Source organism: Streptopelia decaocto (assembly GCF_964273445.1).
Source record: "Streptopelia decaocto genome assembly, chromosome: 3".
In the NCBI taxonomy this organism is placed as follows: Eukaryota; Metazoa; Chordata; class Aves; order Columbiformes; family Columbidae; genus Streptopelia; species Streptopelia decaocto.
This window is the reverse complement of record NC_138656.1, coordinates 3,814,062-3,833,787: the sequence shown is the minus strand read 5'-3', so window position 1 is coordinate 3,833,787 and position 19,726 is coordinate 3,814,062. Positions and strand designations below refer to the sequence as shown.

At 45.3% G+C, this 19,726-nt stretch overlaps 1 protein-coding gene across 1 annotated transcript; it reads left to right on the top strand.

Annotated features, from left to right (window-relative positions):
• The first annotated feature begins 4,522 nt into the window (after positions 1-4,522).
• On the top strand, positions 4,523-13,199 carry LRRN4 (leucine rich repeat neuronal 4). The gene is made up of 5 exons (XM_082048644.1): positions 4,523-4,649; positions 5,891-6,614; positions 8,058-8,262; positions 9,455-9,592; positions 10,646-13,199. The coding sequence occupies exons 2-5, from the start codon at positions 5,927-5,929 to the stop codon at positions 11,982-11,984; spliced, it is 2,370 nt and encodes a 789-aa protein (XP_081904770.1). The 5' UTR covers positions 4,523-4,649; positions 5,891-5,926; the 3' UTR covers positions 11,985-13,199.
• Positions 13,200-19,726: the final 6,527 nt, after the last annotated feature.

The following is a 19,726-nucleotide window of genomic DNA, read 5'->3' as shown; positions in this document are numbered from 1 at the left end:
TATGTAATGCAGAATGCAAAGAGATCACTCAGTGATCTCAGCCGGAAGAACCAGATGTGCAGCAGCCACCAAATTTGGTTCTACCCTGCAATGCACAGCAATCAGGAAAGCAGGGAAAGAATGAAGCTAGGAGGATTTGTGAAGCTGCTGGACAAACCAAAACTGGTTTCAGATATCTAAAGAAATGAAACAGAGAGGTGTTGTCATATCCCCAAGAGATGTTGCAGAAATCACTGCAGAATTCCTAATGGTCACAGGGACTGGGCAGTCCTGATTTTTCTGTCATGTTCTCTGCTTTTCTCTGAGGCAACAGTGGAATCACTCCCAATTTGTGCCAGTTTAAACAAACTATAGCTTTACATTTTGCAAAAGAAAGAGCCGATACAGCCTGCATCCCAGCCCTCTGTGCTTCCCTCTCCTCAGCGCTTTATACATGGGGGCTGAGGAATCCTCTGGTTTCCTTCAGCAGAGGATTTACTCATTTCTCGCTTGCTTGACACAGACCAAGGATTTTCCTCAGAGTGTGAGAACTACCTATAGTCCAAGTCCAAACATTTGCGATATTTAAGCCCTGCCCAAGGGTATTTAAACCCTGCTCTCCCAGCTGTGGAAGAGATGAATGCACATCTTGGGGCCAGCACTTCTCCCATGGGCAGCCCCCTCCCAAACTGGGCCTCCGCTATGGCTACAGAGTTGCTGTCAGGATTGTGATTGTGCCTGTATTTGGGTCCTTCATTTGGCAAGGACAGGTTCCCATAAATTGTTCACTGGGAAGCGCAACCCCGTGCTCGCCGCCCTCGGAGCAGAATCTGTCACATAATTCTTGTGTGTAAGCTCTATAGCTGCCACCTGTTGTCTGCACGATCCAAACACATGAATGCAGAGATACGGGACTATCAAATGTAGTGCTTGTTAGCACAGCTCATTTTACCACCCAGACGCCTACTTGCAGTCCAAGCTGTCCGTGCTGGGATTTCAGAGAAACTATGAAATATTTCCGTTTTCTTTCCTGCCTCTCCCTCAGCCTTGCTCTGTGTCACCGCCTTGCTGCTCTGCGAGCAGAAGCTCTGCCAGCAAACCCTGAGGGCTGCACACCCCACCCTTGGTGTTTTAGCTCCCAGGGAACAAGCCCTTTCTGCTCTCCCCCCTCCATGTTTCTCTAGATCCATCTTCCTCCTTGCTCCACTCAACCTGCAAAGGTTTTCCACTACAGGTAAGGAACACTTAGGAAAGGGATCTGTTTTTACGAGGCAGTGATTGTAGCTCTGCTTCCTGGAGAGGTGGGAGCGGGAAGGCCGGACCCAGGGTGCTCCTGCACCTCCGAATTCCAAGCTGGATATGGTCCACAGCTCCTGAGATAGGTTCTGCAACAGCACCAGCCCAGTTTGGGGGCAGCCACAGCACCCACTCATCCTCTATCCCTCCCCACATCACCCAGTGCATCCCAGACAGACTCCAGACCTTCCCCTAAATGCGCACGGGGTACCGCACCCTCCCTTACTCATGCAACAGCCTGATTAAACTCGGCTTTCGCTTCTGATTTACACATAGGGTAAAGACCAGAGGGTCAGTGGGCTGTAGTAATGAAGTTATTAATTGCATGGTGCGAGATGCGTGAGATGTTTTACAGAGAGAGTGAAAGCAGGACAAGGGCGTCTGCCCTGAAATTTCGCAACACAGAGGCAAAATCCTGGACAGGAATTTTGTTTAGATGAAAACAAAAACCTTCAGGAAACTAATACCTGGGCTACATTGCAAGTCTGTTCTGTCCATCGTGCTTAATTAAACCCAAGTCAGGTCAGGATAAAACACTACCGATGTCAGATGGCTGTTCTTATAACAAATTCTGTGGGAGATTTCACTGCTGCCCTGAGCCACGTGTTACTGCAGCGACAACACATACACCCCGTGGTCTTCTGAAACCTCAGGCTAAATAATCCTGTTCTTGCATTCTCTCCCTGTTCTCTGTAGGAAAACGTCTTGCTTGTGCTTGCTCTGTGAACCGATCTGCAAAATTCTTCTTTAGTTGGCCTCAAAAGCCATTCTCCAGATCTTTCTTTTTCAGGATAGTTTCATTCTTAACCATCACTTGGATCACGGCCAGTGAGAAACATTCATCTCTTAAACTTTACAGCCTGGTACCGTCCTCGCCTTCTGCTCTGCCCGCGTTTCTGCTTATCTGGGTGTCACTCAGGAATGCAAGACTCACCCCCAGCATTCCTGCAGGCAGGAGGGTTTTGTGCAGCCCTGAATCAGCCCCGGCGAGGGGGCGTCTGGTTCAGCTCTTTGTGCATCACCCATGTGAAAAGGCTGACAAAAATGCCTGCCGTTACCAAACATTCCCCCAGGTTGCAACTGAATTTCTTAGAAAAGTAGAAAAAAAAAGGAACAATAACTTGAAAAAATACAGTGACGTGTGAACAGATGGAAGAGACTCACAAAGGGGAAATCTCTGCCTGCTGCTACCTGATGATTTCAAATAAACTGGTGAGAGATGGGTTGCTGTCTGCCCTGGGAAACCTTCACTGATATACGGGCAGCTGTTTGAGACACAGAACCAAGGCAGCAATATTCCAGATGATCAGTTTGTAGCTAGGAAAAGAGCTGGAAAAATAACAATACCTGCCTCAAAAAAATGGGCATCCAAAAAGCAGAAAGGAAGGTGGAAAATAAAGAAAACGAAAGCTCATTTTCCAAGGGTGCTCGTGCTTCTTGCAAGAGGTTCTTTCTGCCTATCGCTCTAAAATCAAGCGCCTCTGGGCAAAGACTCCACCTGCCTTCCACCTTCACTGAAATGAGTCGCCCACTCGCTTTTCCAGTCTTGCAAGGCTGCTCGCCCCCAAAATGAAGTCAGGTTGAACACAGGCAGAAATTGGCTCTCCAGGTTTCCTGGAGTAGTATTTTTGAGAGATTAAAAGCAATAAAATAACCAATGAAAAGTCACGGTCTGTAAATAGTGAGCAAACAGCAGCAAACACAACACAGGTACTTAATATCCCAAGGTAAAGCGAGGCCACCCCTCTGCTCCCCGGCTTCTCAAAGAGAAGTTTTGCAGCCAGTGGGTCTGCAAAGCCAGAGGGAAAACAGGGTTTCCACTGGCCTGTCTGGAGCTGAACTCTCCTCCTGTTATACCAAATTCTTTAGATTTTTTTAACCTGCTCCAATCTGCCCCTTGAACCTAACAGAGCGCAGCTCTCCCAAGGTACCTGTGGGTGCGGACGTGCTTGGCCCACACGTTGCCCTAAGCTCAGGCCTGGGAGCTGCTCCATCAGAGCTCATCATGGGGGATTAGCCCCTCATTTAGGAAACTATTTGTCTTGCCTTAGAGCCATTCCACAGGGGAACAACACGTTCCATCCAAGGGAACCGCAATGGCTCCAGGGAGTCCTGCTAAAACCACGTATCTTGTTCTGTGGATGTTCTGGTGTTTTTCAAGGCTCTCTCCCCACACAGATAATGAATGACACGGTCAATAGATAAGGTCTCCTTAATAGATAAGGTCTGTGTACATGCAGACTCAAGGTTTTTGGGAAAGCAAGACCTTAATCTGCACTTTAGCACCAAAGCATCCAGGTTTGTGTTGCCTTTGTGTCATGGATGTGTTTTGTTGTCCTGACAAATGAAAAGCACTTGACTACTGTTCTCCCTGGAAATTTTAATCATTAATTGTCTTACAGTAGCAACTGAAAAAAAACCCACTTTTTTACTTTGGAACAAACTTTACCAATTCATCCCTTTCCAGTTCCTGGCTTTATTCTTAGCCCTTGAGCAGCCTAATAATTATTTCAATTGTGGGAATGCTGAGAAATCCAGCTCAGGGCAGGTCCCTTGGCAGGAGATGTTTTACGTTAGTCTTATTTATCCAGCAAAGGATGCGAGAGTGAGCTGAATGGGAACTCTCCCAACAGCAGATGCAGAACAGAGAACACAACCCACGCACAGCAGGACTGGAGAGGCATCCCAAACACATCACGTGCGGCGCGAGGTGCCCCCTCCATCGGCTGAAAGAATTCATCTCTGAAGGGCGGCAGGTGAGAGCTTCGCTTTCCACATTTCCCAAGGGCCTCCTTAAATAAGTCATTTGTCCCGCGTGAATATTTCTAGGACTTATTCCCAAGTGCGAGGGTGTTACAGAGAAATAAAAATACTTGAACCGTTTTACTGGCACCTACAGAGCAACACAAGCCCATGTCAGGCAGACAGAGCCTTGACTCTACATCATCCTGACCTGTCAGCAAAGAAACGCAATAATTCCTCTCCCTTCCCCCCTGTCAGCACAAGATGTGAGAGTTAGGACTCCAGAAGCCAGTCTTTTCCCTTTACCCCCCTTCTGCTTAAACAAAGACAGAGCAGCCCTGTATGAGTGTTGGGAAACCAGAGCCCTCCCACCCACCTCCTGCAAGGGCCAAGGGAGCCGGGAAAGCTGCCGGGAGCCACCCCCTCGCCAGGCAGGGAAAGCTGGATGCGGGGGAGCGAGCCTGGAACAAACCTCTCGCCTGCGCTGGTGGGCAGAGCCGGCAGCAGGGAAAGCTGGGAACAGAGAAGAGGCATTTCACGCTCTGGGCTGAGTCACCCAAGTGTATAAAATCAAGGCCAGGCAAGCGGAGCCACGCAGAGCAGAAGCACGAGGCATCGGGGCTCCTGGACAGGTATGTGCAAGCGGGTGCAGTTTAGAGCCAGGGACTAAGATTAAATCTAAGATGGGGATCCAGCGGTCCAATTCCTCCCACCTTCTCCATGCCATGTGCTGGGAGTCCAGCAGCTCCAGAGACCAGAAAGCCCTGAGGCTGCTTGGCTTTTGCCCACTTCCAGATGACAAAAAGGACACGGGCAACCAAATTATGCCATTTTGCTGGTTTATATTTAAAACCTGGGATGGCAGCAACAGCTGATGGTCTGGGCAAGACCTGGCACCATTCGGGGAACAGCGAGTGGCCCTAAGGTTTGGAATAAGTCTGAGATATTTCATATTAGCTGGGGCTTCAGTCACCTCACTACACTGTAATATATTTTCAGATGAGGAATGATCATCATGATGTCTGGTAGCCCAAAAGACAGCTCAGTAAGAAAAGCACTAGTTTGGGGCTGTGCTTAAACACTTCCTCTCACACCAAAAACCTGCACAGCCTCAAACAAGTCATTTAGGACTTTTTTTTTTGTTTTAATGACAAAGACAAAACTGAGGTGGGACAGGGAAGAAGCGCAGAGGGAGCTGTAACACTGAATAACAGGCCTTGGGACACTGATCCAGGAGCATGCTCTGAGTTTTTGACCACTTTCACTCTCTTCATTTCTGACTGTTTTCACTGAAATGTGGTTCAGGAGCTGCATTTTCAGCACATCCTTCCCCCAGGAGTGCGTACCGTGCTTGTGGCACTCACCTGTGGCAGGTCCGCAGCCTGGCAGACAGGCTCCAGGGCATTGCCAGTCAGTGAGGAGCGGAGGAAGAGGGTGAATCTCAAAAGTGCAGCTCACCAGCTTGTCCTGTACAGGAGGAACTGGTATTTTTGTACTGGAGTAGCACTGGCACTCCCTCGTACCCCTGTACTGCACAGAGGCAGCCAAGCGGGGAACCCACCTTTGCTGCTGGTCTTTGGGGTGCCAGACTGGTGCCACTGGTACTGGTGTGGGAACCAGACACACGATACAAATTCTGATACAAACTGTAGGTATGCTCAGACTAAGATCGCATGATACTCCTGTCCCCAAGGGCTAATGTTTACTTAGGCTTAATTACAGAAGAGACATTAATTATCACTTCCGCTGTCTGGATGCAATAGGAAAGGACTTACTAATGTTTTGCTTTTCAATAGCTTGTAGCTACCTGGAAGGATTTTAATTTGGTTCTTAATGTTGGTGTTTTGCTTTCCCCTCCCTGAAACAAAAACAGATCTTGCAAGTTAATTGCAAGCTTCTCAGGAGAACGATGTTTTCACGCTTGGTCATCCTTTCTCTGCTGATGGGGAACACGGCGTCGCAGCCAGTGAGCAGAGCAGAGCCTGCAGCATCCAGGGACGTCACCACCTTTTTCCAGCTGGCTCAGGAAGACTCTTGGGAGAACGTTAATCTCACCAGCCTGTCCTGCGAGGATCGGAAGAACAGGACCTGGGTGACCCTGCAGCTGACCAACAGCAGCCTGACGGCGTTCCCCACTTGCCTTCCCGAGGCCTTGGAGACCTTGGATCTCAGCAACAACCTCTTACAAGAGGTGAACGGCACGGAGATAGCAAATCTCCCACGGCTGCGTGTCCTCTCACTGCGGCAGAACCATCTCTGGTCAGTTAGATGGGGATCTGAAGCCCTCGGCAGTCTCCACTCTCTGGACTTAAGCTTTAACAAGCTGTCGTCTGTGCCGTCATGCCACAGCTCTGCCCTGCCTAACTTGAGGTGGTTGTCCCTGGCTGGAAATCCACTGATGGAAATCCAGCCACTGGCTTTTTCCTGTTACCCTCAGCTACAGTTCCTGAACCTCTCGGCAACGCTGCTGGGGCAGGACAACAGCAGAGGAATCAGGGAGTCTGCTTTTGCCATCAGTGCATCTCCCAGCGAGGCCACAAACACGCCTGGAAACACTATCAGCATGCTGGATCTGAGCGGGACCTTTCTTGAGAAAAGTAAGTTTCTGGATTTCCCACTGTAAACACAGGGCTTGGTCAGGCTGGGGAGCAGAAGCCTGGCTGGGACCTGGCCGGGTGCAGGGGGAACACCCCACACCCAAAGCTGCAAACAGCTGGTCATGGGGAAAACCCTCAGGCAGACCAGCCTCCCGAAGGAAGAGCAGAGAAAGGACACCACCAAATATGTCCCACTGCAGTCCCCCAGCTCCACCATAATTCCACTGTCTGCTACCGACAGTCATCCCACTGTCAGCCCTGGGATTAGCTCTGGGACACGCAGGAGGAAACTCATTTCACTTTGCAGACACGCTGCTGAAATCTTTCTTTGTTTACCCCCCCAGTCACCCTCAGCTTTACACTGCTGTATTGAAGCAGCACAGAGAGAGGCTTTTTGTGTTGACCACAACTGGGCAAACACTTCCGCACAGCGAGACAACCCATGCCCTGAGCAATTTGCAGCATGATTTTTTCTTTTGTCTGCCTTTCCTGCCAGCCTCAGCGTACCGAGGCAGAGAGATGTTGGCTGCCTTGCCCAGTCAGGACCTGTCCCTGTCCCGTCCCCACAGGCTCTCAGCCATGCCAAAACTCTTCCTGCCCCATCTATGTCACCTTATGTGTATTTCTGCCTCATTTCGTACCAGTTCTATTCATACAACGGGGTTGCTGTGAGGTTTCAGATGTTAACACCGACACAAGAACCACGGTGGGGTCAGGGCGGAGATTCCCCTGGGACAGTGTCCTCCTCCCTCAAGCACCCAACATGGCACTTCTCACCAAGAGAAGAAAGGAAGAAAGAGAAGCACAGAGGGATTTTTTTCCATGTGTACGTGCCCCAGCTCCAGTAACCACCAGCTCAGTGACTCCCTCAGCTTGATGTTTCACTTCAACTCGCATTCAACAGATGCACCAGCAAATTCCCCCCATGAATTTGCCTCATCCCTCTTGTGGTGATGAGTTATACAATTCAGTCATGGGATAGAAAGGCGCTTTTGTATAATACCTATTCTTTCAGTTTCATGCCTCTCGTCTCTTTTTCCTGTGCCAGGAGAAAAAGAACAAGTGATTTGCCTTTCTCACACCATTTGGGACTTTGTAGACCTCTCTAATCTCCCCAGCAGTTCCCTGAGCAGAGAAATCCTCCTTCATTTAATCTCACCTAACAGTAAAGCTGTTCCTTATCTCTGACCAGCTTTGCTATCTTCTTTTCCTCTGCCCTGCAACAGCATGACCAAGCCTGCAGGTGATATTAAAAAAATGTGATTGTATGGGTGTTTATACACTGGTATATTGATTTTTGTTCTAATCCTTTCCCAAAGAGAACAGCTGCACAAGACCAGAGATACTTTACATCTCTATGAATTAAAAACTTTGTTCTAGGTAGCAATCCACAGGAATGCTCTATTTAGGCAACAAGCATCAATCTTTTTTTTTCTGCTTCAGTCCAACCAGAGTGGATCAGAGATTTGCCCAACCTCAGATCGCTTCACCTGACAAGGATGCCACGATTAAGAACGCTCAATGCTGACTTCTTCAAGTCCACGCCTGATCTCCGAGAGCTGAACTGTCAAGACTCCCGCTCGCTGGGTTTCGTGGGGACCGAGATGTTTGTCAGTGCTCCTCATCTGAGCCATCTCTCCTTTGAGAAGTCAGTGGGTTTTATTAATTCTTCCACACATAATGTTGCCTTTGCCGCACAGCTGCCTGGGAGCTAATTTTTAAATGCAAAGTAGGAGCTTATTTTTATGCAAAGTTTGCTTGTTATCAAATGTTTAGGAAGGAGACATGGGCATGCACACTGTCTTATACTCAGATATGCCACCTAAAGCCTGTGGCTTAGATCTAATACAGCAGAAGAACTGATATAGCTCAAAAAGGTGTCAGTCAAAAATCCTCTCCCACTTCGGGTGTGAGAAATTAATATAGGTCATTATTCAGCATTAGTAAAAGCAATGGTTTAGCCCTTATTCTAGAGGTAACACCTCAGTGTGATTTAGTTGGTATGTCACACACCTGTTGAAAGACTAAGGGAAACAAAACAAAAGTCTGAAAGTGATTTACCTAAATAAGAGTAGGTCAACTGCACACAGAAGAATTAGCATAAAGAAAAATATTTGGATAACACCTTAAACGATTTCTATAATATAGGCCCAGATTACAAACATATCAGAAAACAAATACTAGAGTACCGGCTGTGCTCTAGGAACCAGTTTCAGGGAAACAAAACCATTTAAGCAATACAATAAATAGTATTCCACCCCTTATTAGATTGCCTCACTGAGTTTACACAGCATTTTACAATACCTGCAGGGATAACAGTTCAAAGTGCTAAAAACCATGAACCAAACTGAAAAGACAAAGCTGTAGCGGTTAAAGCCATAGAAAAAAAAAGAGCATTTTCTGAGCACTCTGGCCCCATTTTCACGCTCTTTCTGCAGCTAGGACAGGTTAATAAAGGCAAGGAAGGTCTTCCTATATGAGTCATTTGACTTGAGCAGGTGAGAGAATATGTCATGAGAGGGGCAATTAACATGAGGAGGATGACTGGCATAGAGAAAGTCATGCCATGACAAGCACACGGAGAAAGAAGCTAGGAAAAGGGTGCAGTATAAAAGAGAAGTGTAGCTGAATGCATGATGGCACAGATGAGATCACTTTTCACAGAAGAAAAGTGTATTAGTGTTAGCCTGGACTTTGACGTTCAGAATATTGATAACTGGCTGCTTCCAAGGGAACTGGGAATATTGCTTTGTGTCTTACATGGGCTGGGATACTAAGCACGTTCCAGCCCTCAGAAAGTAGCTTAGCATTTACTAATTATTGCATTTGTTGTCTTGTAGCTGTAACCTGAGTTCCTTTAATCCTTGGAATATCAATTCATCGGCCAGCATCACCATCAACTTGTACGGAAATCCTCTGCTATGCGACTGCCAGCTCTCCTGGCTGCTCTCCAAGCCCAAGAAAGTTGTGCTGCAAAAGTAAGTGAGTTTAAGGAGATAAAGTAACGCTCTTCAGGCACGACTTAAATGTTTAAGTTATTTAGGGACCATTCTTTCACTGTAATCGAAGTTATTCACATTCCTTGCATGCTCTTCCCTTCCATAAGAGGTAGAAATGCAAAACAGAGTCCACTTCAGGGATAAAGTGTGGCTGAATTATACTTGAATGTGGACAAATGCGATGGGCATGTGCAGAACAGTATAAAGTGTGAATAGCTTATTTTTTAAAATTTCTATTCACATCTATCAGCTGGAGATAAAAAAAAATGAGCTGGCTTGGTGGTCTTAACAGGCCACCACTGAGAGCAGGAACTGGAAGACTTTGCAAGATACTTAGCAAATTATTTCCTCTTTGTCCTTGCATTCCCAAAGCCCAGATCAGCACAGGCAGTCAACAAACCCCTTGCAAATAGCCCCGTTTGTCACCTATTGTTGCCATGCTCTCCTGCAGTTTTACAGACGAATTACAATGAGCTGTAGTTAAAATAAGTGCTTTGCATATTTATGATCTCTCCTCCTTTTGAAAGGCCACTAAGGTTTTTCATTCTTAGAGAGAGCAGGGAAGTAGATTGTTAAAATTAGATTGTTTCTCATCAGGATGGACTTAGTTGCATTGTTTACAAAAACATGCAATGTCTGAGTAAAGAAGCTGGAGCTTAGTCATTTACAAGTCTTTTACAAGTACATCCTGTGTCATCACAGCTCCAGCTGCTACACCAGCTGGCTTAAAGATCCTGCACCATGTTACATCTCCCTGCATGAGATCCTCTCCTAGTGTGACATTACAGTCTGACCCTTTATGACAGCCTTGAACCCCGACATTTGCTGAGGTTTACGGTCCTTACACCAGAAGATGTATTCCTGAACCTCACAAAACGAAAAAGCCGGTCAGTTCCAAGGTCTAGATTTCGTGTCTTCTTTATATTAAAGATTCTTTGTGGACAGCAGGTTGCCAATTCCAATGCAAGCAACCTTACAGGAGACTGTAGTGTTCTTGTGGATCTTGCCTATTCTAACTTGTCCCCTCTGCAGGGCTTCAGAGACTTTTTGCCAGACATCCCGGGAGGATTCGAACAGACCTTCAATGCCTGTTTCACTGCAAGAGCTCTATGACAAATGCCAGTCTGAGAGAAACGTCACAGCCTCTCCCGAACGTGATGCTTTTAGCCTCACCAGTTACGACGCCACTGCTGTATTAACAACAGACTCTGCTCCACTAACCAACGACACTTACACCAGCTCCCTAATTCAGGGGGATGTAATGAGCTCAACAGGAGCCAACCCAACTGAGATGATGCTCACAAAGGCCCACAGTTCCTCCCACGAGGAGGTGGTTTCCGAATTCACGAGCCATCCTCCTTCGTTCACGTCCGTAACCACCTCCCCGGGTTTGCTCGGAGAGCTCTATAGTCACTCCTCAGATTATTTTCTCCAAGAGCTCTATAGTCGCCCCTCAGATTACGGCTCCACGAGTCAAACTGAAACAGATCGGCTAAAGGGAGAGCTCAGAACAACCGATGAGCCGCTTCCCCAGGAAGGCACATTCACCCAGCCCACTAGCGATTATACTACAAGAGCAACAGAAAAGCTTGATGCCACTGACCATTATATCCGCTCCTTTGCCACCCGTGCTGGGGAAGGTACGACACAAACGAGCCAAACAAGCCCCCCCCAGCTGAACTCCACAAGAAGCAGTGCACACACCAGGTCACTGATACACTACATAGATGACTACGATTATGATGAACGCTCGACACAAACCCCAGTACAACTGGTGTACACCTCCTGTGACTACAACCCCTGCAGACACCTCCAGAAGCCATGCAGTGAACTTCAGAGCATATCCCGATGTCTGTGTCCTGGCCTGTCGAGGGAAGATGAGATTCCAGACCCACCGAGGCTCAGGGAGGTGGCTGAAGTTACAGACAGCTCTGCACAGATACGCTGGTGCGCCCCAAATTCCGTTGTTCATACCTACAAGCTGATGCTTTATGCCCAAGACAAGGAGGACAGACAGTTTGTCCTGGACAATATATATTCCACAGCAAGGCAGCACACTCTGTATAATCTATTACCATACACCACTTACCACATTTGTGTGACTGCTTCGAACAAGGCAGGGTCCAGCCAGACCACAAGTCAGGGAATTCCAGGTTCTTCGTGCACCAGATTTAAAACAAAACCCAGCTACAAGTTTGTCTTTGCTGCTCTGTCTGCAGCAAGCGGACTCTTTCTCATTTCCACGATCATTTTGTCTGTATGTCTGTGTAAGGCACGTAAAAAGCCCCAGAGTGAGCAATATGGTACACACTTAGTCTCTTACAAGAACCCGGCGTTCGATTATCCGTTAAAACTACAAACTACTAATTAGCTCTAAGGGATTGTTCTACACATTCCAAGCTCACTGTCTTTGTCAAATTGGGGTGTTTTCCCGAGACTCTCAGAATGTCCATCAGCAAAACTAAGAAACATCAGACTTCATAGCCCTTACGTTTCTAAGGGGGGATAATAATAATAATAATGAAGGTAGCCAACCAGAAAAACAAAGCCTTTGGACTCTTCTTCATGTGCTAAGCAGCACCAAACCTGGACACTAACCTTGAGAAGTTGTTTTTATAATTACAAATATACCTCTCGTGGATATGACTGCCAAGAGCCACTACCCACAATGCATCCAGCTAAACAAGACAGACTCTGCTTTAATTCACATCAGTGAAGCTGGGTTTTCGATTTCTTCTTATGTCTTTATATATAAAGGTAATATCCAAAAAGGGCATATTAATGGCAAGAGTGAGAGAAAGGTCTCCTTGGACTCCATGGCGAGGTGCTGTGCTCATCTAACTCCAGTAAATAGCTCCGGTGACTGCAACTGCTCAGCACAACTTCAGATCAGGAAAAAGAAACATGAAGATTAATTGTAAAAAAAGGACAGAGCGGGATCCTTAGGGCGGGGATCGTTGTTTTGTTCTGACTTTGCATAATATTTTCCACGACTGAGGCTCCCAAATGTTACCACACCACCAATTACAGGCAGTGAGGAATTTGCAGTTCACAGGATCCCACACCAGCATTTGCTTTGCGTTTCGTTTTAAGCGGAGATGACTGCTCAGTCCCATCTCCAGATTTAGCAGGCTGCTGATTTACCTCATACAGAGGCAAAGAGCCAAGTAACGAAACAATTTAATGCGTATGTTGCTGAGACTTGAAAAACTGAAACCCCATCCACCAGCAGCAGTCATGCAGACATTTTTTCAGATGCACTTTGGGGTGCTAATTCATGCTATAAAATAATAACAGATGCTGAGAATCTCAGTCCTTCAGCAGCTTTGAGCTTGCCATTAAAATTCAATGAGATATTTTTGTAAGGGGTGGTGTTTGTCCCAAATATTTCCTATTCACAGACCCATAGGTTTATGTTCCATTAGCTGGGGTGTTTCTGCTGCTGTATCCTGCTGTATAGATACAACATATGAAATCTCAGATCTCAGAGAATGAGAGGTACTGCACAGTGTAAAAGAGTCTCTGTTCTGTCCATTTTTTTTTTAATGCTTCCAGTGTTAATGGAAATAAATCCTACAGATTTGAATTCTGGTTCTTTATTAACAACCTAGATCTTTGCGTTGTCTTTACCATCTACAACGTTTAGCCCAAGAAATTAACGCAAACATTTTGTTGTTTTGGAACAAACTTTCTACATATAGTTATGTTTTTATGATGGTAAATTTGTGTTGTCTGGTGTCACAAGAGATTTCACTTTGTATACTCATAAGGTGGCCTGTGCGACCCTCAGCACTACAGGTTTGCAGCTTTTTCCTGGAAGTTTGTCCTTTCCCTACGCCAGTGCTGGGAACGTCACCGTCATCAGAGAGATGCTCATTGCAAATTCCTGCCAGAGCTTGACTGAGCCTCATGACTCAGAACTCACAATAGAGGCGAACTGCAAATGAAAAAGCTGGGATGGCATCACCTTTCACTTTGAAAATCTCTTTTATTTTCACATTCTGGTAGTAAAGACCTTTCTTTGTTTGAACTTCGTTTTTCATATTTATTTCTGGCCTTTTTTCCTGCATTTTCTGCAAGGCTTAGTGAACGGGCACAGATGATAATTTACCTTCATTTGAAGTGAGCAGGAACCTTCAGCCTTTGACTCACATTATTCCAAACTGGGGCAGGGATCATATACTCCCTTGTGTTTGTTCAACATAGCTCTAGGAGACCTTGACTGGGGTCTTTGGTATTACCAGAAACAAAGTGGAGCAAAGTAAGAGATTTGAGAATAGCAATTTACATAGTCTTGAAGATTAGCTCTAGAGGCAGAGGACAAAAAAAGATAATGCAATAGAAAATAAAGATTATTCCAGCTTGACTATGAGCGAGTCCAAACCAACAAGATACTATTTAAAACTGAGATTTTGAGAGGATACGTCTAAGTAAGTACCTTTTACAACATTCCAACTCATCATCACTGCAACACCTAAGTAGAAATCCATAAAGCTCAGGAGATCTGCCAGTAACAGAATTTGGCTTCCCTGAGGGTCAATGTCAGAACCTGATACCACCAGAAGCGCAACCACAGATCAGCCTCAATCTCCCAACTCCCCACTGAGAGACGCAGAATTATCCCCATTGACTTCTCCAGGCAATTCTCACTCCAGCCTCTCCTGACTTCTCACAGGTCTTCACTGCCCTCCAGCCAAGGCAATGCCCAGAGCCTCCCATTCTTTAAAAGCGCCCTTCCTGGGAGCCAAACAAATACACAAGTCCCACTTGCTCCAACTTAAAATAACCCTCAACAGCCCAGTTTCATCTGGGCTGATGAACCACCCCAGCAGTGCCACTTTTGGCCCAACACACTCCATTTCGCAAACAGGATACAAGAGATTTAGCAGCAGGGTTCAAAACGCAGGATTTTTGTTTAGCAACACCTATGGTAAATATCAGTGCTTCAGGTGCAGAAGTTCTTCTCCCCCCCCTTTATTTTCACCGGAGTTTATTTTAGTAATGACCAACTTTACTCTATTGCCTTTTTTCCTCTATTTGAATGAATGCTTCTCTTACTTTACCTTTTCCTGTTAATTGTGCTAAACTACAACCACTCTTGCTCAAATATATTCTACAGACACACTCTGAAATACTTTTCACGTTATAAAAACTAATGGCTTTATTCTGCCGTGCTACAAAAATCCCATCTTGGATTAAAAACTCCTCCCACCCAGAACTTGTATGTCTTGTAAACAGCTGCTACAGCCCAAGAACAGGTAAAATTACAACTATACACAAGGGCAACTTCCATTTGAGTAACTCACAGTATTTTCAAAGTGTTCAGGTATAAAACCATCGTGCTGCTTGGGACCAGCACGGTGAGGAGAGCAACAGGGAGCTAACGGGGAACTTCCCGACCCACATGTAAAGCCACCTTAGAAACCTACCCAGCTCTGCTCCATCTGGTTGCTCCTCCCCATCATCCTGTTTGCACCCAAGAGCAAATCCTGTTTCTACCTCCAGCTCCAAAGACATAAACCTTTGGCAGCGTGACTGGGATACCCACACACCTCTGAAACAATTTTAAAAGCTAACAAAAGCCAACTCATTAAAAAAATAATATAACTAGTAATCCACTTACGGTTCAGCTGCTCATCTTGTCCTGTTTCTCTGCGAGGGGAAGATGACTCGGGGATGTGTAGACAGCATTTAAACATGCTTTTTGAAGAGCATGTGCAACATCTTTCTGGCTTGTCTTCCTGAGAAGAACTTATCTGCATTTCCAAGAACCCTCTCCATCCACCCGTCAAAGCTTCTCTTCTTTCTACAGGACCAAGTTCAAGCAAAGGAAGCACAAAATAGCCAGTGGTGCACGTGGGTGCATCCCCTGGGTGTCGTGGCAGAGATGCCTGCTTCTCTGCATTTGAAAATCAGTCACTGAGTCGCATGGAGTCTCTCAGGATGCAGAAACACTCTGGGAAAAGGAGGTGATACTTGAAAAGGCCTCCAAACAGGACAAAAAGCAGCTCTCCAAGGGCCAGAACGCACACAGGCAAAAGTGTTGCTGGCTGTGAGGGAACAGAGAGGGATCGCCTTTTCTTTGGTACAACAAATGTCATGTAGAGAAGCGGCCACCAAGAGCCCCATCCTGGGTGGGAGAATGGAGTTGTCCCTGGCCACAGGCTCGAGATGAATTGAACGGGCCAGCTGGGAGACGATGCAGCCCAAGGCATGGAGCTCACATTGTATCAGAGGCTTTATCAGCCTTGTCTGGGAAGACACAAAAATCAAAGCACCGTGCTCATCCATCAAGCGCTGCACTGGCACAGACGGGCTCTTCTGCAGGCATCTCCGGAAAAACACCTTCATGTGGTGTTCGGAACAAGGATGCCTCTGAGGGTTCAGGATCTTGCTTGTCTAGAAGAATCCAATTCGCACTTTACCTGTGAAATACAGAAATATTTATTACAGGTGCGAACATGTTTCATGTTTGCGGAAACATATTCATAAAAGAACACGTTCAAACTCCTGGTGCTTTTTCTTTTTATCAGCTGTCCAAAGAATGCGGAGTTTGTTCTGAAGCATGGCAATATATTACAACAGCAATTCCAGCCTCTTTAAGAAGTAACCGAGCAGGATAACAAATAACTATACTATTTTGAAATCCATTCAGGCTACAATCCCTTACAGCGAGGCTGGTGTTCTGCTGTCATCTAGAGGGAGAGGCTGGAATCATCTCCCCAGGTATTCTCATTTCCTCATGGAAATATTAAGTTTTTTCATCAAAGAACTTCAACCTGCACCCCACAGACAAAGCTCACTAATTCACACTGCCCATGCGCATCTGTATACCTTTACCTATTAACATTTGAAGAAATAGAAAGCAGAAGCACTAAGAATTAACAGTAGCAACAGTCCTAGTCCCACAGACTGACATTCAGAAGCTTATCTGTACCTGTCTCTAATTCGATTTGTAGCATTATGATCAGAAATTTCTCTGCCAACTTGACACTGATACGGAAGAGCAAGGAGGGGGTTACCGCATGGGAAAAATAAAACTGGTAAATCAGTCTTACAAGTCCAGTTTTTTAAATATAGTAGATTTTGGAAACAGATCAGATCACATTGGTTGCACTTACAGGAAAAAAACAAACAAACAAAAAACAAAGGCAAGAATTGGTTGTTTTTTTGATTCAGCACAGATGAAGATCAATAACTGTTCAGTATGTCTATGTTATCTGACATTTTGAATTTCAATTTGCATGTAATATTACTGTGAAATATTACAATAAATGGATGGGGATCTTCTAAGCAACCCTGATCTGCTCCAAAACACACCGATGATGCACCAATCTTAAAAAAAAAAAAAAAAAAAAGAGTCTGAATCCATAGGAATCCCTTAGAGCAAACTCCTCACAGGACTAGCAATGTTTGCCTTAGTGTCTTAGAATAAAATCACCATGAACAGGGTATTTTTCTTCTCTTCCAGACCACAGTGCAGCATTGTGCTTTGTGCTGCCACCTAATCCTCGATGACATTACCCACGAGTCCATGTAGGATGATAATACTTGCACAGCATTTTGTGTATTTCATTTCCTGATGTACTACCGCAGCAAATATCCTCATTTTTGCAACTTCCTTTAATGGGGGAGCAGCCTTTTAACTGCTTACCATGTCTCTCAGATTATATATATATATATATATATTTTAAAAGGAACATAAGGGAGAAAGAAATACTAACAAGAAATGGAGGGGGTGGGAGAAAAGAGACAAAAGATCTTCAAAATACATAGTCCATTGGATACACCCAGAGCAGGAGAGAGAAAAAAAGAAGGAAAACAAAATAATAATCACACTCAGCACTAGGTAGAGACTTTTTTCTTTGAAAAACAAAAATCTACTTGCTGTGCAAAATATTTTCTTCTGGGAAGGCATGAGCATTGCATTTATTAAATGTTTAGGAGCTATTTGCTCTTATCAGAGCAAGATTAAGTAATGGTACTTAATAACTTATCTAAGGCCATGAGGTGAAATGATGTCAGCCTCTCTTGGGCAATCGTTGGTTACGCTGTCATCACTTGAGATGCCTTGAGAACACTCAGCAAATTATCTTCAGCAAAAAAAGAAAAGACGACCCTACATGACACTAACGTTCGTATCCTACCTGACGTAAGTGCAGTAAGTAGTAAGATACACATCCCAGGTATTTCTCGCCTTCTAAAAAGGACAGAGATGCAAATATTCCCAGAAGCTGCATTTTGTCCTAATCACTGATGGTATTTATATTGTGAAGGTTGTTTGCGCTGCTCATCTTGGAGCAGAACAAGCAGGGCCCACTTGGTATTAGGATCTAGCCAGAAAACACCAGAGTTTCTAGCACATTTAGTCCAAATTGGCTATAAATCCAAGTCCTATTTGAAGGACAGAGTACTAGCACACAAATCGCATTTTTTCAATAAATTAAGCTAAAAAGTATTACCCCCCAGGATCACATGTGTGGGTGTTTTCTGTATAATTTGTTATCGTCTCACTGCTCCTTGGAAATGCTGGAAAAGGTCAGAACAGCCAGAAATGATGATAAGAGGGTAAGAAAAACATTATAATGAACAGGCAACTCTGAGTCTAAGCTCAGCTCTAAAATAAGCCTGGAAGGTTTCTGTGAGTGCTGGCTCTAAACTTGACCTAACAACACATTTGGTCCTTTGGGTGTGAAACCTCAACCTTCACCCTGACGTGACGCTGAACTTCAACAGCAAGTCTGACTGACGTTCAGCCATCTCAGATAAACCTCCCACAAGCAGCATGAAACTATAAATACGCAAGAAATGTCTCCCCACAGGCCTCTGCCTGGATCAACATTAACCACTGACACACAGGTCAATGGGACATTGCAAGGGAAGCCTCGCCGTAAGGCTGCCCCTAAGTACGCACTAGTAAAAGGAACAAAATCATCTCTGTTTCGTGTAGAATGAAGCATAAAACTTCAACACAAGATCAAACCAAGCTCTGCCCAAGGACTTTGTTTGACACAGAAAGAAGTGGCAGGGGATGACAAGCTTTAAATAAGTCAGACAACTCCTTTTACATTCAGCGCAAACCTGATCGCACAGACTCACGCTTACAAAACCCTTAATCCTAAGCTTGCCCTGAAGGCCCAGCTCTAGAGAATCAACCCTGCCAGACCAAAATTCTTCAAAAGAAAGTAGCTGCTAACCACAGCAGGCTCAACCTTAGCTCAGCAGCTTGTTACGCACCAAGTTAAAAAAAGATCTCCACCCAGCAATGGAACAAACTCCAACCCCAAATGATTCTTAACATTAGCAGGGCTGTTTTTGCCAGACAAGGAGCGATGTGTAACCAGTGGCTGTGACAGCATCAGTTCTGACCTTCATTTCCTTCAAAAATCCTGACAAAACCTCACTGATGGTCACAGCACACGATCTGTGTTTTCCTGCAGGAAAACTAGGTCCTTGGTGCCACTCTCTGGCATAACCAAACCCCAAAGCCCAGTTCAGCACCAGAGAACAACATTTGCCACTGCTGAAATTGACACAAAACCCTTAAATGGAGCTATACCACTTATATACACCCAGGAGAAACCAAGGAACCTCCCGTGATACCACAACAAACTCTAATAAACATAAAGGTACTTCAACAGCTCTTTTAAAAGCTCAGCTCTATACTGAGTCTAGCTGTAACATTGCGCTAAATGTCGAGGATTTAGTACTTTTGCCATCGCTGCTCGATGTACTTTAAGATCAGGGTCAGAGACCCCAAGGAACTCTGATATTTAGGATGTGTTTCTGATGATTTTGAAGGTGATATAAACCCAGGTCGAGACTCTGACTAGTAGACCTTTCCCCTATGACCTGGTTGTATCTCCAACTTCATCCTGAAAGCTCGTTTCTTTTCTGCTTGCTAAAAATTGAATACAAAATGTGAAGACCATTCACTTCCAAGACCTTCTCTCTACGACAGTTTCCAGCAGACAAAGAGCAGCTATCAGTGCTTCAATGGTGCATAAATCCAGCAAAAATAATTCAAAAGCAACTGTTAGAAATGGTTGAGAGATGACAAAAACATGTAACTATTGCATCTTTTTTCCTATTTTTCTCTGACAACAGAACTGT

Excerpts from the sequence above, each read along its gene's own strand:
- LRRN4 (XM_082048644.1), top strand. The coding sequence starts at position 5,927 with ATGTTTTCACGCTTGGTCATCCTTTCTCTGCTGATGGGGAACACGGCG. Across the intron at positions 6,615-8,057 it reads CGGGACCTTTCTTGAGAAAA|TCCAACCAGAGTGGATCAGA; the intron begins GTAAGTTTCTGG and ends TTTCTGCTTCAG. Across the intron at positions 8,263-9,454 it reads AGCCATCTCTCCTTTGAGAA|CTGTAACCTGAGTTCCTTTA; the intron begins GTCAGTGGGTTT and ends GTTGTCTTGTAG.